The sequence below is a fragment of the Lissotriton helveticus genome, chromosome 8, assembly GCF_964261635.1.
Source record: "Lissotriton helveticus chromosome 8, aLisHel1.1, whole genome shotgun sequence".
NCBI lineage: Eukaryota > Metazoa > Chordata > Amphibia > Caudata > Salamandridae > Lissotriton > Lissotriton helveticus.
The window spans coordinates 1,604,405,522-1,604,432,244 of record NC_136069.1 but is presented as its reverse complement, the minus strand read 5'-3'; the positions used below and the strand labels follow the sequence as shown (position 1 = coordinate 1,604,432,244).

The 26,723-nt window shown below is 48.8% G+C and overlaps 1 protein-coding gene across 9 annotated transcripts in view; it reads right to left on the bottom strand.

The window, feature by feature from the left end:
• STIM1 (stromal interaction molecule 1) overlaps positions 1-26,723 on the bottom strand; it is a 508,846-nt gene that overhangs the window by 75,791 nt on the left and 406,332 nt on the right. For all 9 annotated transcript variants that reach the window (XM_078658670.1, XM_078658667.1, XM_078658664.1 and 6 more), the window contains 2 exons: positions 20,874-21,051; positions 4,582-4,749 (listed from right to left, as the gene is read on the bottom strand). In XM_078658670.1, the coding sequence (XP_078514796.1) occupies positions 4,582-4,749; positions 20,874-21,051 (346 nt within the window). The remainder of the gene's footprint in view (positions 1-4,581; positions 4,750-20,873; positions 21,052-26,723) is intronic.

Sequence of the window (26,723 nt, the reverse complement as noted above, 5' to 3'; positions counted from 1 at the left end):
CAATTGTCTAGATAAGGGAAGACATGTATTTGTTGTCTCCTGAGATGTGCAGCTACTACTGCTAGGCACTTTGTGAATACTCGTGGTGCCGTTGTCACTCCGAATGGGAGGACTTTGAACTGATAATGTTGTCCTTCCAGTACAAACCTTAGATACTTTCTGTGAGCAGGATGTATAGGGATGTGAAAGTAGGCGTCCTTCAGGTCTAGTGTTGTGAGGAAATCGCCTTGTTGCAGCAGTGGGAGCACTTGTTGTAAAGTGATCATATGAAAATGATCTGATTGTATGTAATGATTGAGGGGCCTGAGGTCGAGAATTGGTCTTAGTGTCCCGTCCTTCTTGGGAATAAGGAAATACAGCGAGTAAACCCCAGTTCCTTGTTCTTGTAAAGGAACTATTTGTATTGCGTCCTTTTGTAGAAGTGACAGAACTTCTTGTTTGAGCAGAGTAAGGTGTTCTGTAGACATTGGACGTAGCCTGTGGGGTATGTGTGGAGGGGTTGCTGTAAGTTCTAGGCAGTAGCCATACTGGATAATCTGTCTTACCCACTTGTCTGTTGTGATGGAGTTCCAGACAGGCAGGAATTGCGTTAATCTTCCCCCCACAGGAGCGGAATGCTGTTGGGGGAGCAGAGGGAAGTCAATGTTTTGTGGCGGAAGAGGTTTGATTACTGTTTTTACCCCGACCTCTTCCTTTGTTGTTATTCCCTCTATATCCTCCTCTAAAATATTCCTTGTTAGAGGATGTATGTGTGTTGGATTTGAAGGAAGTTGTATTGTCTGCACCAGTTTGTTTGGAGCCCCCTCTATAGAAGGAGCGACGAAAGGAACCTCTAGTTTGTGTGGACTATAAAGCTCCCATAGATTTGGCAGTGTCTGTATCCTTCTTCATTTTTTCAAGTGCTGGGTCTACTTCTGGTCGAAATAATTGGTTTTGATTAAATGGTTGATTTAAAATGGTAGTTTGTACTTCCTGTTTGAACCCTGAAATGCGTAGCCACGCATGTCTTCGAAGTACGACACTAGTATTTACAGCTCTAGATACAGTATCTGCTACATCTAGTGCGCATTTGATTGAGGCATTAGAAATAAGCTTGCCTTCGTGTGTAAGATCATTTGCATGTGTTTTATATTGGTCAGGTAGATGTTCTAGCTGTTTCTCTAACTGATCATAATGAGCCCTATCATATCGTGAAAGGAGGGCTTGTGTATTAGCTATACACCATATGTTGGTAGCTTGCGCAGCTATTCCTTTGCCTGAGGCATCTATGACCTTGGATTATTTGTCCGGTGGGGGTGCCTCGCCTGAAGTTTGTGAGTTTGCTCTCTTCCTAGCATTTGACACAACTAGTGAATCTAATGGTAGTTGTCCTTTAATGTAGGGTGGATCTGCAGGTGCAGGCCTATATTTTTTCTCAATTCTAGGGTTCAAAATCCTAGTACGTACAGGGTCTTTAAAAATTTCTGGAGCATGTTTAATGACCCTTTTGCTCATAGGAAGAATTTGAACAGATCTTTGCGATTGCTCAAATGTGTAATAGAAAATCTTCCTTTGCCTCATCAGAATGCATAGTGACCCCATGGTAAATGGCAGCTCTGTTCAATAGGTGCTCAAAGCAAGTGTTATCATCTGGGGGAGAAGGTTTTGCTGGGTATGACTGTGTGTCAGGAATATCTGGTGTATCTTGTAGGTTTGGGTACTCCCAGTCTGTATCATCTACAGGGAATGGGAAAGTCTCATCTGTGTCTATCCCTCTTCTTAAACTATACTCATCATCATTTTGAGGTGAGTGCGAGGATAAAGAAGGAGAATGTAAAGGAGACATCTGTGGTGAATTGTTAAGAGGAGCAGGAGATGAAGGAGAAGGAAGTATAGGTGAAGAAGGGTGCATAGGGGATGTAGCCGAGTCCTTCTTCTTGGCAGGAACCACAGGTGTGGATGCTTCCTCTGCCTTCCTTTTCTTGTGTGGTGTAGTGGACACATGACCTGTTTTTGGGTCAATGTAGATCTTCTTTTGCAGAAGATCTGGCTGGAAAAGTTCTTCTCCTTGTGGAACCTTTGTCGGCGCCGATTGTTTCGGTACCGGACGAGGTTGCTGCTTGTCTTTAGCCTTAGGAGTTGTTACAGTGTCCTTTGGCATAGTTTTCGGCACCAAAGGTGTTGTTTTCGGTGTCGTAGGCTGTTTTGAGGGCTTTGACGCATCGGGATCAGGCCTTGTCGGTTTCGGCACCGAAGACGGTGTCTTTGGAGTGGAAGCTGGTCTTGTCGGCTTCGAGGCGTTGGACGCTGGCTTCGTACCCTTGTCTTTAGAAGTCGACTGTTTCGGAGCCGAGACTTCTTTCGGTGCCGAGGGAGCTGGTGGGATCGGCACGTGCGGCTTGCTCGGTACCGAGCTACTGGAATGCTTAGTTATTTTCTTCGGAGCCGAGCTCGATGGCGGGGCTGTCGAAGTGGTTTTTCGGTCGCGACTGGGCCCAGGAGGCGGAGTGTTGACCTATGCCTTCGGTCTGGGTGCTGTGTGTGGTGCAGGGGCATTAGTACTCACGCACTGACCCCAATGGTATGGAGTCATCTGAGTCGTCTGCCTCTGATACGATTTGAAAATCATCGGAATCTTCTTCGGGTACGAGTGGAACCTCCTCATCGAAGATATCCAGCGGTTCCGGGGCTGATCTCTGCATGTCATGTCGACGGGCCCTCCGATCTCTGATGGTTTTCACGGATCGAAAGGACGCGCAGGCCGTACAACTGGATTCGTCGTGTTCTGGCGATAAGCAGAGATTGCAGAGCTCGTGGTGGTGACTGCGTGGAAACTTTGCTCCACACCCGGGGCATCTCTTGAATGGCGTCCTTTCCATCAGGTGTAGGCCTCCCGGCGTGGATAGGCCCACCGGCCCGCGTCGACGACCGGAATCGAGCTGATTGAGTCGAGACGATGTTAGTCGGTATCGAAATTAGCTTGAAGAGTTTTGGGAAGTTTTTTTTTTGCGCTTCGAAGTGCTGGGAAAGTGTATTTCTAGCAGGAGTGGAAAACTTTCATCCAACCCAGTGGCGGAAAAAAACAATCTAGGGATGGAGCGAAAGCCCATGCGCACTATCGTTCAAGGGAGGAGTCACCTACCTCGTGACTACAAAGACTTCTTCTAAGACGACAACAACATGCAATCATCCGAGCCCAACACCAGGTGGCGATCTAATGCTAAGTGTACAATCTGCAGCTCATATGCCTCGAACATATATATATATATATATTTTTTTACATTTGTATAAAGGTTTGAAAAGTGGCAGGGTGAACCCTAGGATTATAGAAAAGGGTTAACACCTTGGTTCACCCTGTCTCAGCAATTCACAAATTAGTTCTCTCACAAAAACATCCAAATGTGTAGGAATCCTGTATGCAAAAATAATAAAAAAGGGCATTATTTTGCCCGCCTCAAAAGGCGTTCCAAGGTGATTACAAACTAGTGCTGACCAATCACCAGGAGGAGATCTGTGCTGTTTGCAGCTGGATCAGCAGTTGGGCAGGACCTTCTTCAATGCCCACAACAAATCTTTCTCTCCTTGCAAGCGTTTTGTATGAAGAATTAGCGCTTCATTGGAGCCGGTGGGGGCCAATGGCACTCATTTCTGGGGACCAGCACTTATTTTTCTTCATTCGACATTTCCCCAGAGCAGGAGATGGAAAACAGAAAAGGGGAAAGAAGGAAGAAGAAAAAAAACAGAAATCTGGTCTCAAAAGGAGAAAGCTGTAGCCTGCAAGAGTGAGGTGGTTTGAAGACTGCGCAACCTTGGTAATCAGCACGCTGACGTTTAAGACCACCAGCCACAGGCTTCTGAGCAAAGCTTTGTACATCGCCACTCATTCTATTACAAAATAAGCAGTGGGAACAATATTGACCAAGAGCCACTTTCTCTCAGGCAAAAAGGTATTTTAATTTCTCCCTTGGGAACATGCCTTGTGTTTTCCTCCTCCATTTACAAGACCAAGTGGGCTGTCATCTATCCCCATCATAGTACATTTTAACTGCAAAGATCCCCGCAAATACCCTATTAGTTACACAACATGGGAAATACTGAATCTGCTCATTCAGAGTTTGCAAAATCAATCCACAAATCCCCTCTCACAGGGAGCACTGAAAAGAGAAATTAAATGAGGAGAGTCCTGGCTGTATGAGGACCATTGGATATTGTAAAATAAACAAACCGGGCACGGTCCTTACTGGCTGGGGGAGGGAGGTTTAAATGCTAGCATGTAAAGATGATACAGCACTCAAACATATGCAGTACTGCAGTCCTGGGTGTAAACAACCTTTGGGGTCAATGTTTTCTCAGAGAAAATCATTGAAAAGCTAAGGAAAATAGAATACAACTCCGATAGTAGTTTTAAGCCACCAAAAATATTTCTTCCAGTTTTCATTTATCAAATTTCCTTCATGCAGTGGTTTTGCTGCAGTAGTTTCTTTGGAGAACACCAAGGCCCAGGATAGCTCTACTATACAACACTAGGGCATGTAAAAGATGAGGAATGACCACTGACCCATGTTCACAAAGGACACTTCTCATCGTAGGGCGAGTTCTTACCCCCTCTTTGGCGATGAGCAGTTGCTTCTCTGCGTTCTGCTTCTTCACGTTGTAGTACTGAACCTCCACCTCATGGGTCAGCTGCAGCCACTTCTGCAAGGACTCAGGGGGCGACCAGTTACTGTGGGACTCTAGCTCCTTCTCCGCGTTCTTTAGCGCCATGCGTACCTGCAAAGAGGTCAAAGGACAAACATGAGCTGGTCCACTCTTACCTGTGGTCAGTACAGTGGCAACAACAGTGGGGGCATCATTGACTTGGACAGGAGTGCAGCAATTAAGGTACGTCCCAGTGGCTGAGGACAACATGTGGAGTTATTCCCATTATGGAAAAAGCCTGCAAAACTTGGCTAAAGGTAAATAAAGGTTCAGGATATCCGTAAAAGGTGCACGTCTGCTGCAGAACTGCCAAACCTGTGTGTAAAGAAGATAGACTTCTGAGATGAGCTTCAAAGCCAGTCCCCACAACAAGCAGCATCCAGGTCCAACATCAACTGTCCTAAGGGAATTCCAGACCTTATTTGGCTCTGGAGTCCTACTACATTCTATATTCTCATTTCAATAAATCAATACTGCTCGTCAATGCAGAAACAAGCCGCGAACCATCCAACAACCCAGTATACCACTGTGCTAAAAACCATGCACATGAGAATGGAGCGAGAATACGCCCACTTGTACAGAGGATACACGTGGAGGACATCCCAAATATAAGGCCGCAAATCACATACCAGCTGAAAAGAACACAGCCAATCAGCAGGTGGAGAAATAGCTGTGTGAGCAAACCATGGAAGGGGGTTTGCTGCACACTCTCTACATTGTGTCCTGGAAGGTGACACAACAGTGTTTTCAAACTCTTTAAGTAAGTAAAGTAATACACTGGTAGGCGGCCCCAATGGTAAAAATCGAGATTTAGAAGTGATTAGAAATGCGTCACAATTTAAGCCAGTTTCAATCATTGTATATACACGTGTAGTTGACATGTGAACTATGGTTTAGGTGCCCAAGTCTGAGTAATCACGAACTGCTTTGCAAACAGTAATACCCTGACATCAGTTTATCCAAGAGGTCTGTATTCTAGACCATATTGGCCTGTATGCTCAGTCTTACTGAAATGAATGAGCTGCAGGACAGAGGGGCACATGCATCAAAGCTTTTTGCGGTCGCAAACAGTGCGATTCGCAAAAATCGGCTGTTGTCGATTGCAAAATTAGCTTTTGTGATGCATGAAACAACTTGCCACTAGCAATTTAACCCGTTCGCTGTGGGTGTCAGCCAACGGCCGTCGCGAGTACTACCTCCGTAGTGCAGCGCATGTTCGTTTGCCGACGCGGCCCCGCCCGCTCAATGGAACGCTCCGCACTGGCGCGGAACGTTCGAAGCAGCAAACGGGTTAGGAAATCACAATTTTTTTGCGATTTCCTTAATTGCGGTTACTTAAATGCAATGCAAGATGCCTTTTAAAATAGCGATTTCGCTATTTTGGCCCGCTATTTACAGCAAAATCATACCAGATGGTAAATACCGAAAACTTTAGGAAAAATGCACTAAAGTGCATTTTTCAACGTTGTAGGTTACACACACATTCCCTTGGGACATGTGTGTGCGCAACATATGTCCACAGATCAATTTCAGGGGTGCAACAGGGTGTCTGATTGACACCCTTGCACCGTTAAAAATGCATGCGCAATTTGCGAGTACCTATTGGTACTCGCAAATTGCGCATGCTATTTCCCATTCCTTCTTATCGGCATGTAGGCCCATAGGAATGAATGGGAAGCCATTCCTTATTTGCGACTCCCAATTTGCGAGTTGCAAATAAGGAATATATAGGAATCGCTATTTTTATAGCGATTCCTACATGCACAGGCTTTTGCGAGTTCCTAAATGCGATTCCTTAATAATCGCAATTAAGGACTCGCAAAATCCTACCTTGATGCCTGTGAGTAAACCCCTTGACGTCTGCTATTCCAGGAGGTTAGTATTCTAGCCCTTTAACGGTCAGTGCTATTGAAATGAACGAGCCACGATGCTTACTGGACTGAGAGTACAAGCTTCAAAATCTGTTCAACCAACCTGTGATCTAGACCACAGCGCCCTGTGTACTCTGCAGTACTTTGTGATCCAGCCCGTGCCATGGACTGTGGTCCAGCTCTCTTTGGAGGAATCCACACAAGCAACAGGCTGGATGTCCAACATCGGGGCGTGAGAAACGTCCGGTCGAGTGTCCATGAGCCTGAAGCTGGGATCCTGGCATGGAAGAGTGATCCTTTAAAGACATCACTCGGGACAAGGCTTGCAAACAGCGGCTTCCGCTTCCCAAGAGGGTTGGTGCTCTCTGAGCAGGCGGTGCTCCAAGCTATGCCATGTGGGTAATGAGCCTGGTTTGCTTCCAGCACTCATTAGCCTCTCTGAGTGTCTGCAGCAGGCTGGGCATCTGGCCTGTGTCTCAGCAGCTTTCCCTGTGGCTGCTGACAGCAGTGCTTCTCACTCTCTGTATCTGCTGCCAGTCCCTTTCATATCTACAGTGCGGCGGATCAGCAGAGCGCCCCACTCCTGACTTCACACTCTCAAGGGTTCACACTTCTCTCACACCCTGGGTGCTTCAGGAGCGGAAACAAATGAGGAATCTTGGCTAGGAGTCTACAGCGAGGCAGACTGCACAGCTCGAAGGCAGCACTGTGCCTTTCTCAACCTTGCGGATAGGGCTCCGCACATTTTTTCCTCACATACAAAATCATTCCAAGTACACAATATTCAGCCATCATTTTGGCTGCATACAGTTTTTTTTCTTGCCAGATTAACTGTTTTCTGCTGAAAATTTCATCTTAAAGCGACCTGTGACGCTTCACTGCTTGCCTCTCTTCAATCTGTATACTGCTGCAGGTATGGTGTGTTGAACTGGACACTATAATGCAGATGATGCCTCACCTAAGGAACTGGACAATACCCTGCCCACTGCAGACCGTACCCTCTCCCCCGCTCCAGACCGTAGCCCCTCCCCGCTCCAGACCGTAGCCCCTCCCCGCTCCAGACAGTAGCCCCTCCCCGCTGCAGACCGTAGCCCCTCCCCGCTGCAGACCGTAGCCCCTCCCCGCTGCAGACCGTAGCCCCTCCCCGCTGCAGACCGTAGCCCCTCCCCGCTGCAGACCGTAGCCCCTCCCTGCTGCAGACCGTAGCCCCTCCCCGCTGCAGACCGTACCCTCTCCCCGCTGCAGACCGTACCCTCTCCCCGCTGCAGACCGTACCCTCTCCCCGCTGCAGACCGTACCCTCTACCCCGCTCCAGATCGTACCCTCTCCCCCGCTCCAGACCGTACCCTCTCCCCCGCTCCAGACCGTACCCTCTCCCCCGCTCCAGACCGTACCCTCTCCCCCGCTCCAGACCGTACCCTCTCCCCCGCTCCAGACCGTACCCTCTCCCCCGCTCCGGACCGTACCCTCTCCCCCGCTGCGGACCGTACCCTCTCCCCGCTGCGGACCGTACCCTCTCCCCGCTGCGGACCGTACCCTCTCCCCGCTGCGGACCGTACCCTCTCCCCGCTGCGGACCGTACCCTCTCCCCGCTGCGGACCGTACCCTCTCCCCGCTGCAGAACGTACCCTCTCCCCGCTGCAGAACGTACCCTCTCCCCGCTGCAGAACGTACCCTCTCCCCGCTGCAGACCGTACCCTCTCCCCGCTGCAGACCGTACCCTCTCCCCGCTGCAGACCGTACCCTCTCCCCGCTGCAGACCGTACCCTCTCCCCGCTGCAGACCGTACCCTCTCCCCGCTGCAGACCGTACCCTCTCGCCGCTGCAGACCGTACCCTCTCGCCGCTGCAGACCGTACCCTCTCCCCGCTCCAGACCGTAGCCGCTCCCCGCTCCAGACCGTACCCTCTCCCCCGCTCCAGACCGTAGCCCCTCCCCAGACCTCTAGCCTCTCCCCGCTGCAGACCGTAGCCTCTCCCCGCTGCAGACCGTAGCCTCTCCCCGCTGCAGACCGTAGCCTCTCCCCGCTGCAGACCGTAGCCTCTCCCCGCTGCAGACCGTAGCCTCTCCCCGCTGCAGACCGTAGCCTCTCCCCGCTGCAGACCGTAGCCTCTCCCCGCTGCAGACCGTAGCCTCTCCCCGCTGCAGACCGTAGCCTCTCCCCGCTGCAGACCGTAGCCTCTCCCCGCTGCAGACCGTAGCCTCTCCCCGCTGCAGACCGTAGCCTCTCCCCGCTGCAGACCGTAGCCTCTCCCCGCTGCAGACCGTAGCCTCTCCCCGCTGCAGACCGTAGCCTCTCCCCGCTGCAGACCGTAGCCTCTCCCCGCTGCAGACCGTAGCCTCTCCCCGCTGCAGACCGTACCCTCTCCCCGCTGCAGACCGTACCCTCTCCCCGCTGCAGACCGTACCCTTTCCCCGCTGCAGACCGTACCCTCTCCCCGCTGCAGACCGTCCCCTCTCCCCGCTGCAGACCGTCCCCTCTCCCCGCTGCAGACCGTACCCGCTCCCCCGCTGCAGACCGTACCCGCTCCCCCGCTGCAGACCGTACCCGCTCCCCCGCTGCAGACCGTACCCGCTCCCCCGCTGCAGACCGTACCCTCTCCCCGCTGCAGACCGTACCCGCTCCCCCGCTGCAGACCGTACCCGCTCCCCCGCTGCAGACCGTACCCTCTCCCCCGCTCCAGACCGTAGCCTCTTCCCCCGCTGCAGACCGTCCCCCTTCCGACTGCAGACCGTACCATCGCCCCACTGCAGACCGTAGCCCCTCCCCGCTCCAGACCGTACCCTCTCCCCCGCTCCAGACCGTAGCCCCTCCCCTCTCCAGACCGTAGCCCCTCCCCGCTGCAGACCGTCCCCTCTCCCTGCTGCAGACAGTACCCTCTCCCCGCTGCAGACAGTACCCTCTCCCCGCTGCAGACCGTACCCTCTCCCCGCTGCAGACCGTAGCCCCTCCCCGCTGCAGACCGTACCCTCTCCCCGCTGCAGACCGTACCCTCTCCCCGCTGCAGACCGTACCCTCTCCCCGCTGCAGACCGTACCCTCTCCCCCGCTGCAGGCCGTACCCTCTCCCCCGCTGCAGACCGTACCCTCTCCCCGCTGCAGACCGTACCCTCTCCCCGCTGCAGACCGTACCCTCTTCCCGCTGCAGACCGTACCCTCTTCCCGCTGCAGACCGTACCCTCTCCCCCGCTCCAGACCGTACCCTCTTCCCCGCTCCAGACCGTAGCCCCTCCCCGCTCCAGACCGTAGCCTCTCCCCCGCTCCAGACCGTAGCCTCTCCCCGCTGCAGACCGTAGCCCCTCCCCGCTGCAGACCGTAGCCCCTCACCGCTGCAGACCGTAGCCCCTCACCGCTGCAGACCGTAGCCCCTCACCGCTGCAGACCGTAGCCCCTCCCCGCTGCAGACCGTAGCCCCTCCCCGCTGCAGACCGTAGCCCCTCCCCGCTGCAGACCGTAGCCCCTCCCCGCTGCAGACCGTACTCTCTCCCCACTGCAGACCGTACCCTCGCCCCCCTGCAGATTGTACTTTTGCTTATAGGCCACACTATGCAAACAATTGCTGCCTAATTCACACTGAAAATAAATGCCAATACTTCCAGATCTTGAAAAAAGTGGAGCACACACATGGAATGAATTCCTTAAAAGGTCAAGACCAATGCCAATAACAACTGGAGTAACCTTGGGCTCCAGAGAAGAGGGCTACTCCCCGCAAAGTGCTTAAACACCGGATATGGGGGGATATATATATATATATATATATATATATATATATATATATATATATATCTATATATATCTATATATATCTATATATATCTATATATCTGTCTGGTAACAGGGCCATTGACATGTCTGTCCTCGAAGGTGAAGTAGTGTGTGCGGTTTATTACTGGCAAATCCCAAAGAACTAACGCATAGAGTACATCTAAGGTGTTTCAAATCGACTACCAAAACACCTCTGTGCCCCAAGATGCTGGAACACAATTACAGTGAGTCTGAAGTATTACAGTGAAACACAAAGCTTTGGAGTTGGTCAATGAATAGAAAGCGATCTAAAATAATACCTCTCACGGCAAAGTTAAGCGATAGAAAGGCAACAAATATCGCATTTATTTTTCCCTTGTACAAAATGTTTTTTTTTCGAAAATAAAGATGCGGAGGGGTAAGTAACAGTGGAAAGGGCAGGAGGGTGGTGGGAGAGTGTCGGGCACAACAACAGAAGACCTGGGAAGAGAAGCGCAAGATGAGCTGGGACAACAGGGAGAGCGTGGGGGGTTTCAGTGAGGAAGCAATGGACGAGAGAGAGAGGACAAGAAAACACTTGCACTTACAGTGAATGCTGGGGGAAAAATAGAAATATTAGTTCTCTGAAGATAGGCAGTGGACGGATACAGCTCACCCAGATGGAAGGATGATTTTAAAAAAAGTTAAGCCTCATGGGATGTACACACACAAGCAGAGGAAGGAAAGCCATTGAATAAGAAACGAATGAGACGGTCAAGAAAACCAACCAGAGGAAAGCCACAGACTGACCCGTAGCTCACTAAGCACTGGTATTGTTCACAAAAGGTCATTGGCAACAGTCACTAAAAGAGGTCTGTCGGAGAGACCTAAAACCGATTAGCGCTATGTTTTTATCTGCTCAGTAGCAGCTGTCTAGAATGTAAACTCCAAGGAGAGGCGCTTACAGATACGAGTTGGACCAGGAAGTATTTTTAAATGTCTGGGCAGCTGCTAGGCTGAAAAGACCAATGAACAAACTAGCGAACAGGTAATATCACCAGCACATCCCACGCCGATTATGGAAATAAATGACCACTTCGAGAGCCGAAAGTGTTCCGTTCATTTTTAGGTTTCGCCTAAGTGAAAGCTGCGCAGTCACGCAGGTGAAAAATAATGAGAATAATATGTGGCTTTGGAATACGCCCTCTGTTCCATTGGCTAGCTCCCTAAATGGAGGCTAGCCATTGGAACAGAGATCTGCCCGTCATGGCCGGACCAGATTCGTGGGCGTTCCCGCGATTTCTTCCCTCTCCACCCCTTTCCGATCGTCATCGCGGCGGTGGGTGTGTGCTATTTTTTTTCGCAATATCAAAACCCGCATTATGTACAATAATGTCTAAACCCCTAGCAAAGAGGCGCGTGCCTAAAACCGGGACCGGCACATGGCGAGGGAGGGAGGTTTTCGACGCCGTTTATTCCACAAACCGAAGGGATATTTATTGCTGCATTTTCAGTGCTGCAAACGTGCCGGGCGCTTACAGGCTTATGCATTATGTATCGAGGGCTGCGAGTTGTGCCTGACTCTGAACGCAGCTCTGGTGTTGAGCACAGACGCTGCCTGCGGTGCCGGCTCTGGAAGAAACCTTAACCTGCGCACACTACATACATGAATGAATACTCCGTGTCCTAGGGATTGGCCAACGGATGCAGCATAGGCAGGGACTGTGGAAGAATTCCGACCTTCACACAGCAATGATGCTTCTCCACGAGTGAGATGTTGCGATGGGGAGAGAGACAGAGGGAAAATAGGGAAGAAAGAAAGATAGTTGCATGCTCTGTGCTATTACAACATAAATAAAAGGCGCTTATGGGAATTGGTTGAAACAGGGGTTCCCTGGGAGCACACGCCATTAAGTTAGCTCAGTGGGCTGCGCACATGTTGCGGAAACCCATGTTTCTAACACACTGGTCACACTGTAGCTCGAATCCCAGCAGGCCTGGCTGAGGCGTTTATTCTATCTAGGCTATCGCTGTGAATTTAGAACACTTGTTATTCAAAGCCGCAACAAGCCCTTCACTTTACTGTTGTGTGTCGTGTGAAAGGCCAGTACAGCACCATCTCTAACGCTGGGTCTGAACGACTGATTCAGCTGAGGATACGTTGTTCTGACTCCTGAACGCATATGGAAGCATCTATTGCATTCTGGGAGTTGTAGTCAGAGTGCTTCGAAAATGAAAGTTCTGCATTGCAAGTGTGGGGTGCTAGAAATGCAAATCTGGGCTCGCTGCGCAGGCGGTGACGCAGTTGCCTGGTAATCCTGTTCCTGGTTCACACGAGCAGTGCCTCAGACATGTTCTCTCAGAGGATGAGCAAACTTGTTTTCTGTCATTCCTGCCTGAGCCCGGGGTGGGACCTCTCCTCTCAGAGGAATGTGCCACACAAAGCGATGGCTCAGAACAAAGGCGGCCCTCCGCGCGCAGACAGTGGTTATTTTTAGGTTTCGCCTAAGTGAAAGCGAGAATACTATGTGGCTTGGGAATCCGCCCTCTGTTCCATTGGCTAGCTCCATAAATGGAGGCTAGCCATTGGAACAGAGATCTGTTCGTCATGGCCGGACCAGATTCGTGGGCGTTCCCGCGATTTCTTCTCTCTCCACCCTTTTCTGATCGTCATCGCGGCGGTGGGTGTGTGCTATTTTTTTTTTTCCGTGTAAGTTTACGTATTTTGACGTTTTCGCTCTTAATGTCTTGGGAGCGCTGTACCTTTCCTTATAGCGCCTGGGAAGCGCTGTACTTTGCCTTCAAGCGCCTCGGAGCGCTGAAATTGCCATAGCGCTTTATTTTTACTGCCCACGCCGCATTGCCGCATTTTTGGCCGACTCTGCATCCCCTTTGGCCGGTGCCTACCCGGCATTGCCCGTTTATTTGGTCAACTCGAGGGAGCCAACCCCTCGGTTGAAGTCAGTCCCCGCCTGCCTGCCTAAAACGGGCCGCCGCGCTGCCCGCGACGATCACGGCGCGACCTGGCCGGAAGTCCCGCCACCACAGGCAGAGGGGAGAGAAGGAACGAAGAAGAGTCCTGAAGCCGGCGCCTTCCACGAAGCTCCCAGGAGTGAGGGAGAGCCCCGTGGTAACCGGCATTGAGAAGCAGAGTCCCGTGCTGCCGAGAGGAGAGCCGCCGCCACACAGCAATCCGGTGAGTGCAGGGGGAGCTCAAAGAGGAGAGGGGGGCGTCGGGACACATTGCCGGTGTCCGCCCCCCACCCCCCCCAGTAGCGCGATCTTCCAGGCCCCCCCCCCCCAGTAGCGCGATCTCCCAGGGGGGGCCTTTTTTCAGTGGTGCAGAGCCCACGAGGCTCCAAGGCTCCTGGCACCTTTTTGTTATTTGTTATTTAGAGTCCCTAGCGAGGGACCCCAACGAAGGTGGCATTTGTGTGGAAGAGCCTACCAAGGCTCCCGGGGGCAGTATTTTAGTTAGAGTCCCCCGAGAGGGACTCCACCAAAATCCTGGGGGCATTTGTTGTTGAGCCCTGAGAGGCTCAAGTTGCATTATTGGTCCACGAGTTCCCTGAGAGGGACTCCACCGCCCCCCCTGTTTACTCAGAGTCCGGAGGGGACTCCAACACTACAGTTGTTTGTAGGGCCCAGGGGGCATTATGTATTTAGAGCCCTGAGAGAGGCTCGAGGTGCCAGATTTGTTTTAGAGTCCAGCTAGGCTTTTGGGAGGACAGCCAGTTGGCTTGTGCAGAGCCTGGAAGGCTCCAACGTTGTCCCCACCATTGTCTACAGCTGCCCAGCACTTCGTGGGCAGCTGCCACGTTTAGGCCCCTGACACTGGGACACAGGGCGTCCTAGCCCCAACGAGGCCAGAGGGCCTAGGGACAGTCACAGGTGGTAACTTACGTGAGTTTGGCGCAATTGTTCTTTTGCTGCAGCTCTGAATGTGTTTTTAATGCGTCATGTGCCTTGTTCCTTACACCTCTGAATGTATGTTCTGCATCATGTGTTATGTGCTTATACCCCTACAGGTATTGTGATACTTAGGTGGTTGTTCTTGCTAGTACAGGTGGTGCTAGTGAGGTCCTGGTTCCCTGCGTGACCTGTTCCTAAGGTGGTTAGGATTGCGTAGGTGGTACTTAACCGTTACCAGTAGTTACTGGTTGAGTGCTTTATGTTCTATTTTGTGCTACAGTAATTTTATATTCCAAGTTCTAAAAGTGCTGATTCCTGACAGTGGTCCATGTGGCCCTGTCTTGTACATATCCCCTGTAAATTCTGCCCGTGCCTGTTGGCACATTGTAAAGTGTGTGTTTTTATCTAATGTGTTTTTGGTGTAGTACAAAGGCTATTTTTATATATAACCTTGTGTGGAGTTTCCTTTGTGGTGGGCCATGGGTGTTGTTGCTGGGGTGCGTGCGCAAATACTTAACTCTCATCGCCTCCAAGTTTATTGCTGCTCGCGCCACGTTACCTAGAGGGTGAGCAGGGGTTATCTTGGCGTGTAACTTCCTTGCCCTGACTCAGGTAAACGATTTTGTGTTTTTTCATACTTTTCTGTGTAAAGTAAAACACATCAACGTTTTACACATAATTCAAAGAAGTTAGAAAAGACCATTTGTCAAAAGCAATACCAAAAGCTCAAACTTTAACAAAGGCGAAACCATTGCATTGTAAATGCTTGTTTGTGGGTGTGACTCCTTGGAAACAGAACTTTCTTTTACCAATTTTACTGTAGAACACTATTCTGTAATCTGATATGAAGTAGGGACTATTCCATACAGTCGCTCTAATATTAGCAACCTTTGCTTAACAAAATGCAAAACAAAAGCAAATGCTGTTCTCAATGAAGAAGCATTAGTGTAAAATAAAAAGGTTGATTTCAAACTACAAGTATGTAAAGAAAATTCTCCTGCAACAGAAAATTTTAATCACTGTGAAGATGCTACAAACACAAACCGTGCAGCTGGCAGCGGATCACGGTGTCCTCTTATTAATGTTCGAGAAAACTTGCAAGCAATGATAGCCAGCCTTGCATTTCTTGGAAATCCTTTAGAAGGAATTTAAAAAGGGATTATCAGTCTTCATTTTTATGATGGCCCTTTCCTGCAATGCCAAAGAGATTCATGAGAGGAGATTGTGGCCCAAGAGAGAAAGAGGCATGAGGCATGGCATGAGGCGTGGCATGGTAACGGATCCGCTTACAAACACAAAAGAAATACTTAGCAGCCAATGGATCACCAACTTGGCGGTTGGAGATTTAAAATAAAAATATGGAACCAGCATGTCCACTTAGAGAGTGTGAGCTAGCAATAGTAGACATTATTAAGACTTCTGTTCTAATAATTCTTCTGACCAGTGTGCAACATTACCACAGCAACTGACGACAAACAGCCACAGCGCGACCACCTAACTGGTTTACGTGACAGTCCATAGAATGCCAGAGTCTGGCCTGGGGGGGTTTAAATGCTGTGACTTTACAGCTGCACTGGTTGATTTCCTCAACTATTTGCAATTCGCGCTCTAAAGTATGTAGTGTTGTTTACATGTCAACAGCTTTCAGGATTCACGTTCAACAGCAGAGCGGTATTCTTTCCCACTGCTAATGAGGAAGAGAACCACTTGCATGCAATGCATGGACCCAGCAAAACCGAAATACATAAATTAATTTCACTTGTAACCACAAGCCTATAACATTACAATTATAACTCATGAAACAAAGTGGGTAGTACCTGGGATGGCCACGCCCCTTTCTAGGCAACAGCCGATCTTTGTCTGTGGTGAATGAGGAATTTCACGAGGTGTCCACAGTTCTTAGACTCTGCAAGGGACCTAGAGCACTTGAAGGGACCTAGAGCACTTGAAGGGACCTAGAGCACTTGAAGGGACCTGGAGCACTTGAAGGGACCTGGAGCACTTGAAGGGACCTGGAGCACTTGAAGGGACCTGGAGCACTTGAAGGGACCTGGAGCACTTGAAGGGACCTGGAGCACTTGAAGGGACCTGGAGCACTTGAAGGGAGCACTTGAAGGGACATGGAGCACTTGAAGGGACATGGAGCACTTGAAGGGACATAGAGCACTTGAAGGGACATAGAGCACTTGAAGGGACATAGAGCACTTGAAGGGACATAGAGCACTTGAAGGGACATAGAGCACTTGAAGGGACATAGAGTACTTGAAGGGACATAGAGCACTTGAAGGGACATAGAGCCCTTGAAGGGACATAGAGCCCTTGAAGGGACATAGAGCCCTTGAAGGGACATAGAGCCCTTGAAGGGACCTAGAGAGAGCACTTGAAGGGACATAGAGCACTTGAAGGGACATAGAGCACTTGAAGGGGCATAGAGCACTTGAAGGGGCATAGAGCACTTGAAGGGGCATAGAGCACTTGAAGGGGCATAGAGCACTTGAAGGGGCATAGAGCACTTGAAGGGGCATAGAGCACTTGAAGGGGCATAGAGCACTTGAAGGGGCATAGAGCACTTGAAGGGGCATAGAGCACTTGAAGGGACCAAACCCTTATTAAGGAAGCAGCACTTTTTAGTTCCAAGGGAGGATGGGAACGCCTCAATGAAAAGGAGTGTCTGCAGTTTCATCTTAAAAAGTGCAGGTTGTTGGCAAAGTCCAAGACCCAGGCTACAGGACTGCTCACTCGGGGTCCCGTGCTCCTTGTGGTCCCAAACTCTATCTTGGTAATCTCTCCCGTAACTCCTTCACCAAAGCTCAGTCAACCACTGAACATACACGTTCATGGACTGTCATCCATGGAACTGACCACACACCTTTTAGGAGTCTCCTTCAATGCCAAGTACAGGTAGAGCTTCACATCACAAACCTGGGTGTGCCCAAGAGACCAACAGATGACAATCGAAGGGGAGATATCACAAGAATCTCAAATAATCGTCCAGCAGATTAAGACTACGCATAGTGAAAAATAAGTGGAAAAGAGATATTATTAAAAACCTCAACGACATGGCAACCTCTCCATGTTTGGAATTTTTATTAGTTGAGGACACAGACACCGCACTGTCAAGAGATTACACGATGATGACATGCCTAAGAAAACAAGCATTTGCAATGCGATAGGCCTCGCATTACTGAAAGATTGATCTTTTGGCGTTGCTAATAATAATAATGCAATGCCAACAGCTCAAACTTTCAGTAATGCGATACCCTCTATCTATATATGTGTGAATTTGTTAGAGGTTTACAGAGCAGCCAAGCGATCTCTAAGGGAAACAAACATGTATTTAATAAAAAAATAAAAACTCTCCTTGTTAATCCAGTCAAGTACCTTTAAATTATCCGGAGAGAGAAAGAAAACGGGATTGACAATCACGGAGCTCCTGCTGGTTATTGGTAAACATTGTTTCAAAGGATCCAAACTAAATAGTGTCTTGAAGAGTTGGAGTAGTGCCACTTCAATCCCTGTAATATTACCAGAATATCGGCATCATTTACCCTTATACTCAACTCCTAAAATCTTAACAAAATATCTACTACCCGTAACTTTCGACTTTTAAAATTGCACGATGGAAACACTCCGTGGGATTCTTGCAGCTGCTGGGAATGGTTAGAGAGATATACTATTAGAACACAGTGTTTTAAGCTTATTAGATATTCCTTGGTTAATGTGTCCTACTTTTATCGAAATGATCAATGTCAAGAATGTTCTATAAATTTACAAGTTGCAATAAGAAGTACTGCCTTATTACTTGCCACAGATGGGGTTTACTGTTCCTCAAAAATATGTTTATTGCTCTTCCGCCGGGACTCGTCAATCACAAATTAGAAGCCAGTGGTTTTCTCAGTGATGACACGTGAAATGGGAATATTGGAGGAAGCAGTCGCAAGGATTTATTTTACCAACATAGCGCCAAACTTCACAAAACATAACAAACATTTGCACAGCCAATAGGTCTGCATTTGATCTACCCCAAGCACTGTTAGTATATTAGGGCGAGACACATGGGCAGGAGCCAGCAAGCGGGCTATAGTTATAAATTAGTTCCGTGTGTAGTTCAGTGCAGGCACTCTAGTGGAGGCGGAGGTATACACCCAAAAAGGCAATAGCATTAAGCGAAAGGTGAATGTGGCAAATAGATCAGCCAACAGGTGACTGACAGAGTCTTAAGCCAATGGCTGAAAAGGCAGGTTAAAGAATTACCAATATTATTTCTTACCCTAATGCTCATCAGTGGGGTGCCTGCCGCTGGATGGCTGTCTTGGGGGTGACTTGAATGTTGCCCCGTTGCACTATTCAATTCTGCCACTATCATGATAGCAGGCACTGTAGGCTTCGCCAGTGCTGAAGGCTTTTAAAAACCACAAGCATTGGCAAAGCCAATAGGGTTGGCCGGCTATGTCAAAATTATAGATAACAGTGAACATTTTGTTTTCTATACTTTCAAGATGGCTCCTGCGTTGCATAACTCAACGTGCATTGCATCATCACCTGCGCTGGCTTAATGATGCAACACAGCGGCATCATGAAAGTGTAGAAACCATTGTTTTCATTCTTTTCTATACTTTTAGCATGGCCGCTCCATCACTGGCAAAGCCCATCGCGTGGCTCGCTTAACATTGACAAAGGAAAACTGATTCACTTGGCCAGTGCTTGTTATAGCACTCATTACAAACTAAATCAACTCATATTTAGACCTGCCAACCTGAGCCGAAATCTCAATGTGTGAGAAGGGGCGGGGCCTTTGGAGGGGGCCTCATGCCGAGAAGTACCTAAGATGCAAGTTTGCTCCCACCCCGCCCCCCTCCAAAGAAAGAAAGAAAACCTTACTGAGGCTGAAGCTGATTCCTGGGGTATTTTCACATCCCTTAATGGACCTCGGCAGTTAAAAGCATCGAAAAACGAGCTGAAATCCTCTCAACAGTGGTTTTCAGCTCGTTTTTCCAGCCACCATGTGATATCGGTTCCTCACCAGGTGACCCTGTGATGGAAGTCTATATCGAGTGTCACACGGTGGCACAGTGCGAATTGGCAGGTCTGTATATTATAAGCACAGAATCGTACTGAACGTTATCGATTTACACTTATTAATAGGTGTACTGGCCCCGGCTTCGATTCCAAATTGTTGACTACCATTTGGCTCATAAAGCTCTGCTGCAGGTGCTCAACCCACTGAGCTATTATACCCCAGAAAGAGCCCAGCTGCTGCATGCACGTCTTTCTTTCTGTTGTTTTTCGAGAGGCTCTCGGCAGCGACGGACTTGGTAGGCTGATAATCTTTTTTTCGGTACCGTTTTTTCCGCAGGATAATCCTTGCGGGGGCTGCGGAGCGCGCGGCCAGTGTCCTGGGAGCCCCATAACATTTACCTGTATTAAATGGCGGCCCTGTCACGCGCAGTTCCCGCAGAAATCTGACAAGGGAGCGCGCCGAGTAAGTGCGTGATTAGTGAATTCTCAGGTGGGAGTGGGACCCGTGGGCAATTACGGCAAAAAAAATGAAGTGTAAACTTTAACGAGGGCGCGAGCCCCAGGAATGGAAGTGGTGCCGCGCGCTTAGGTGACAGGAAGGGGCGGGACAAATAACCCCCTGCTTCCTTCTCTTCCTAACTCTTACTCTGCTCTTTCTTCTTCACGTGACCCGGCTTCCAGCTGGGAAACACTGGCCCGCAGGGAAATCAGTATCTCTGAAAGGCTGGTAGGGCCATTCATCATTCCTAGGTCAATACAATGACCGAGGAGTTGGGAAACAGGGAGCTATTTAATGAGGATTGCAACAATGAAAGTTCTCGTAGGGCTGGGCGGAGTCAGTTGCATACCAGAGTGGCCTGTATGCATACAATGAAAGCTCTGTGACGGTGGAGTAGACTAAGATCTTTATCAGTTCACAAATAGTGAATAGAACGGCTCTTCAACATTTTGAGACCTGCTTTGCATTTTGCTAAAGAACTGCTGTACTAATAAGTCACAATGAAAGATGTGGATTTGCTGGAGGTCCCAAAACCTCATGTCAAATGATTATTAACGAAGCAGAAGGTGTTTTTGGAGCCCCTGCAAACCTTGGAAGGAAGCCTGCCAGAAACGTCAGACCTCCATTTCTGTGCTGGTAACAGAAAATTAGAAGGTCCGGCCCACTCTGTCCCATCAGACCCCTGACGACCTGGAGCGCCTGCTGAACGGAGCCTGCTTTTTTAAAAAGCAAGAAGCACACACGTCCTCAGCATCAGTGGTTCTTTCATTTAGTTGCTTCCCTATGAAATGGATACAAAAACAGAAGAAGCTCCTGAGTGGTGCGCGCGCGCGCCACAGCGAGACGTGCTTTCAATTATCGCGCCCGTGTCTGGGCACGATAATTGAAACCACATGGCCTTTGGTGCGCGTAATAGACACCAATAGGGCGTGGGTGGAGCAATGCGCCCGCCTTTGGCCTATTGCGCGCTCTATTGCTAAAACACACGCACGCAATGACCAATAGGGGGCACAAAAGGAAAAGTCCCCGCACAAACGTGTGCGATTCCTAGCCCAGTGCTGAAACCCTGTTTTTCAGCTACTAAATGTCGCGCACTGCAACTCTAGGCGCGAGACCTAAAGAAAGTCAGAGACTGTCTTTTCAGCTGCTAGTGGTGTACTTTCATGGCTTTACCTGGTCCAGCTCTTGCTCCGCGTACTTCTGCCGACTCAGCTCATTCTCAGTCCCTTCACGTAGCTCTCGCAGTCGCTGCGCCTCCTGCTTCGCCATGCTGATCTCGTCCTGCAGCTTCTTCTCCAGGTGCACCTTCTCCACTTCCACAGTGCGGTGCTCCTCCTGGGCCTTCTGCAGCCTGAAAGAAGCAATACCATTAACCAAGGAAATCACCTTAGAGTCATTAGACAACCCAAAAGGGATAACCCTGACGAGCCTGGGCTTTCAAGTAACACAGCACATATGGGGTGGCCAAGCATTCAGGGCTCTTGATGCTCTTACAGCTTTAATGGAAAGTCGACCTCTAAAATGATATCTCCATGCACATGTGCAATGGAGACGCGCCAAAACAGATTCTGTCCTGCAAGTCATGCATATTGTAAGACTGATATTTTAATTCGACAAACCTATTTTAATTAGAGTGAGATAATCAATGCTATATTGTACTTGGGGATTAAATGTGGATAATATGTATTGATACCTTATTTCGGCTAACTAAACCATTTTATTGACTCAGAATTTTGATTGCAAAAGCTTGCAAGTATTTGATTTAAGTCAAACAAAAGCAATCAGTAGTTACTAGCTTTGAAGAACTGCTCTTGTCTAACAAATTGCATAAGGTTTGATGAAGTAAAGCAGAAAAATGTAAAAAAAATGCTGCCACATATTATACGTTTGCCATTTAGGTGAAACTGCGCTCTTTCCGGATACTAACATATATCTTGGTTTCTTACAGACTAGAAACTCCTTCAAAACCTAAAAACCTACAGTTCACAGCATTGTCTTCCTCATAACCTTTGCACCAGTGTAAATACAGTATTTGAGGTCTAAAGGTGGCGTAATATTTATGAATCTGATATCTTCTATTCGATCTTCTTCACAGTTGTTAAAGCAATGCAGGACTACTTCTATTCTGATAAATCTTAATATTCTTTTACCAAAATGTGAGCCAATTGTATAAGAAACGGAAAGGAAGCCAAAACATGTTTCGCAACTCTCCGGTTGCTTCGTCGGGGCCAATGAACTAACTAAATCTTAATATATGATCTGTGTCCACAGGACTTCAGTCCAAATGATTTGAGACAGCAGTTGACATCATAAGCAGTTAATCTACACATCACCAATAAGAGAGAAATGTAACTCACAGGTGCGACAGGAAGGTCGAACAGCGATGAGGCTGCCCTATCAGGAGTGACAGTGAGCCGAGACGTATGTCGAACTAAAAACACGTCGACTGCGTACGCACTCTTGCACCTAGGAGTTAAATTGCCTCCTTTCTGTTTCTTATAAAATTGGCTCATTTTTTAATATAGAATATTAAGAATAATCAGAATAAAAAGTAGCCCTGTCTTACCAATTATGAAGATTGAATAGATGGTAGAGGGGCTACCTAATGGGTCATCCAGGACACCCGCTTCAGAAGCCATGATGGCAGTCCACCTCGAGGCAGTCTGGCATCAGGAGCGGCCTGAGGAAGCCAGGCTCACTCCTCGGTATGCTTACTCTTAAGCTAGGAATATTACCCTTTGAACATGGTGGAGTGAATAGTTATTACGCCTATTGGGACATATCAGTTCTGTTAACATCTTTGCAAACGGTTTATATGCTCTGGAGGAATTATCTGCCTTGTACAAATACAACTTACATAATTAAAAACTAATTACAAAATTGGGACGAGGACTTTCAAGATTCCTCAAACATGATATTTTAATAATTTATAGCAGCTAATTAAGTCATTGACGTGAACTTAAAGTCAGTGGAAAAATAACAACTATCACAGTTACATAATCTACCATTGTGTGACCTAGTTTAGGGAGACTGTTCCCATACAGCACAAAAAGACCAATTTTCAGAAATTCAACACAGAAAAAAGAAGCAATGAGAAGATGCCGTCAACAAGTGTCCCTCATAACTAAGTGACAACTCTACGGTGCTGAATTCATCAGATTGGACAGTAGTTCCACTCATAGGTTCTACATTGGAGGATGTTAATCTTTTTTTTTCCCACCATCGGTTTAAGTACATCAATACAAATGCATCCGTATATAAAAAAAACATTCTTAAACAAGCAAAGGGAAGAGAAAAAAGAAATCCATTTAAAAAAACAGATCCTAAGAACTTGCAAACATGCGCAATACAGTAACATTCTGTCTAGGTTACAGAATATACCAATGCTGTCGGAAAAAAGGGTCAAGACAAACTTTTTAAAGAAGGTTACTCCAATATGTTTAAATCACTGGCTTACATCTGGAGTGTATTCAATCTGATTTTTCAATCTATTACAGGGGCCCAGATAGGTTTCCCTAATTTCCTAGCCTTCACCCTTTCTTCTCATAAAGACCCTTTTCCAAATTGTTCATAGCTAAGAGTCGTGTTAGCCATTGTTGAAATGTGGGGTGTTAAAGTCCACCCATGCAGATGAGACACAAATTCTAGCCACCGTCATGACACGAAATACAAATTCCCGGTGAGCTAACAGCGCTCTGTTTCTAGCCACACCTAAAACCATCAGCTCGGCAGACAGACAGTTTTATTTGTATCCTCAGGGTTTGCCTCATAAAATCCTCTAGAGCTCTCTTAAGAGGTTCCAAGGCAGGGCAAGAGGCAGACATATGAACTATATCTGCCTCGTCACTTTGGCAGCGGGGAAAAAAAATACCCTCAGTCCCACCCCATTGCGCTATCTTAGCAGGGGTGTAATAAAGCGAAAAAAACCGTTTTAAAATCTTGTGCTTGGAGGTTCGCTATACTTAAAACAGTGTAGCCAAGCTTAAGCGATGCACTAAACTCGTCCCCTTCAACGTTCAACTTCTGCTGCCATTTCTCAGAGTGCTTTTCTAAATCATCGCTCTGTAGTGGTCTCAGCTCTCCTTAAATTTGGGGCATAGTACACCCATCAGGTCTTGGACCGCATCCATAACTGGATCGCTAGAGAAAGCTCCTGCTCCCCACTTCTTCCTAAAGATGGAGGACCGAATCTGGAGGAATTTAAAAAACTCCCTGCGATCAAGGTTAAATAGAGTTTGGGCTTTCTCAAATGAGACTATACCATCCGAGTCAAAGAGATCCCCCATTATCTTCACTCCTAAAGCATCCCAACGCCACATAATTCCATTGTGAAAGATCTCGGGGAGGGACGGATTCCCAAATAGAGTCGTATAGTAGTTCATTCTTCCCAACCCCAGCTTTTCCCTGACACCTGTTCAGACCGCTACTGCTGACCCAAGGGTCTTGAATGTAACTTTTTTTTATAATAACTGGCTTCACTGAATCTCAACAGCCAGTTAGGGGTGTCTCTTTCTAAGAGTAATTCATATACATCCGGAGGAGCATCGTTCCTCCACTGGTCAATCACCTTTCCACCCAATAACCCTTGGATATATTGGATCACCGTGGCCCAGTAATATGTCTTTAAATCAGGGACCACCCAGTCCCCTCTTTGCCTAGATAGGGACATATATCAGAGTGCTCTTCTCTTCTTCCCTTGAGCCCAACTAAATCGGTTAATCAGACTCTCCATTTCCTTAAACCAATGAATTTCAAATTTCAGTGGTATCGTCCTGAATAGATACAACTTTTTTGGCAGGAATATCATTTTAATGATGTTGCATCGCCCCACAATCGAAAGATGCAAATTATTCAGGCTATCAAAGTCTCTCTTGGATTTTTGAATCATGGGGATGTTGTTTTCGACGACTTTACTTCGATCTGATGTTATAATCACCCCAAGATAGGTGGCGGATTCAGTCACTCGTGGCTCCGAGATAGAAAGCCTGTCATTAGTTACAATTTGCTTCTTTCCACAGTTAAGCCGATAGCCAGAGATCACCCCAAAGCATTCCGCCTCATGCTCTATTTCTGTTAAAGCCACAGATGGATTTATTGCAGTAATTGCCAGGTCATCTGCATACCCCAACATCTTAGTGTCAAATCCGTTTAGTCGAATAGGGAGTGTAGGAGAGTAGGGTCTGCAATCCTATGATCACCCAGATTTTTGCTTTTTGCTGCACTGGTTTACGACTTTCCCTGGCTGTGGGCCTGCTAATCAGACCCACAGCCTAGCTGTTCTCTCTATCCAAATTGTACTCAGGTACTGAATTGGCACTGGGCCCTCTCCAAGTCCCTGTACCCAGGGCTGAGGTGCACCCAGAAGTCTCCCAGGGGCTGAAGCATGTATTGTGCCACCCCTGGACTGACTAACTAAACTGACACAACTGGCTGCACGACAGCTGGGGCAAGGTGGTGTACTCACCCTTTGCTTTAGATATAGTATACCTATATCTAACCCTAAAATGGACACACAGATCTCCTATCAGTCACTCCTATGGCAGGCCTTAACAACCCTGAAGGCAGAGTGCTTGGAATCGTGTGAGATGGTGCTCTGGCATGAGCTGAGCCTGTCTGCGGCTTTCGGGATCTATCCCTTAGCCGTTTCCATGATATCGCATACCATATACTCTTAAGTGCATTATAATCCTCGCGGTTATATGCCAACTCTGGTATCGCTTTATCAAAACATGTCGAGTAAGGTGTCATACGAATTGGAATACTAACCCCTCGCCAATTCTGGCGACGGGGTTAGCATTCCACCCTTCTAGAGGGACACGACATGTATGTAACCTCTAACCCCGGTTAAAGTCAAACAGAGCCTCAGCTCCACAAAATGGATGCTGCCACCGAGACACAAGTCTGCCCTCCTGCTGCTGGGAGTCCTCCCAGAGCAGGAGATAAGGACAAAGGGTTTCCTGCCAGGGGCGGTGCCAGCACCGTCCCAGACAGGATTTTGTGTATCCTAGGTAGGCAGGGCTTCAGGGGAAGGTGACTGCAAGTGGCACCCCGGTGCTCACTGTGCATAGGCCGGCTGAAACCAGTTCCAGGGGCACTCCAGCCCCTGGCCTGGGGAAAGCCCGCCAAAGGAGAGGGGTGTAACCACCCCCCTCCTGGTCCCACCCATAGGGCAGGACTTAGTCGCGTGCCAGCCCCCTTTTCCCAGATAAAGGTAGGAGCAGGCCCCCTTCCAAATTAGATCATCTTTGGAATCAAGACACGACTTTCTGCGAAAGGACTTCAAGATTTCCTTCTTCAAGATTCTCCCTTGTGGCTAAGGAGTAGTCACCCTGCATCCGCAGGCACCATCTTAAGAACACTGCGGTCTGCTGTAAGTCCTTCCTCCGGAATCCGACTGCCCAGCTCGACAAGACACGGCTTCCCTGGCACCTCCGACCTCTACTCACCTCTACAGCCAAGCTGAGAACCGTGAGTGCGACGAGACCTCAAGGGACCGGCTATTGCCAAGACTGCACGACTTCTTCACAGCAAGCCCGCTGAGTAATCTCCTGGCGAGTGCTTTGGGGTCCGAGAAGCCCCGACCCTGAGCAGCTCCAGCACCGAAGAGCAGCCCCCCAGCATCTCCACGATCGGCGTGGGGCCCTTCTGCTTTTTGCTGCTCACCGCGTTGTTTGGCTACTAGCCCGCTGGCTTGTGGCCTTCTGAACGACGCCCGACGACATCACTGCTGCTGGTCTGGTTGCTCCAGACTGGCTCTTGCTCCCTTCCAGAAGAGGAGCACCCCGGACCCTCCTGGTCCACTCAAGACGCCATCTTGAGTCCACCGCGTGGGCTTGAATTAGCCAAGGCTTTGTTGCCCAATCCTGGGTACTTCGACGCCGACCGCTTCATCCATCGTGGGACAGCTCGCCTCTCCATCCTGGTCGCCGACAACGCCTCCTGGTCCGTGAGATCTGCAGAGCACAGCGTCGCCCACTCACCTAGTCGAGGTGACTACCATCCAGTGCCCTCCTGGTGCCCACT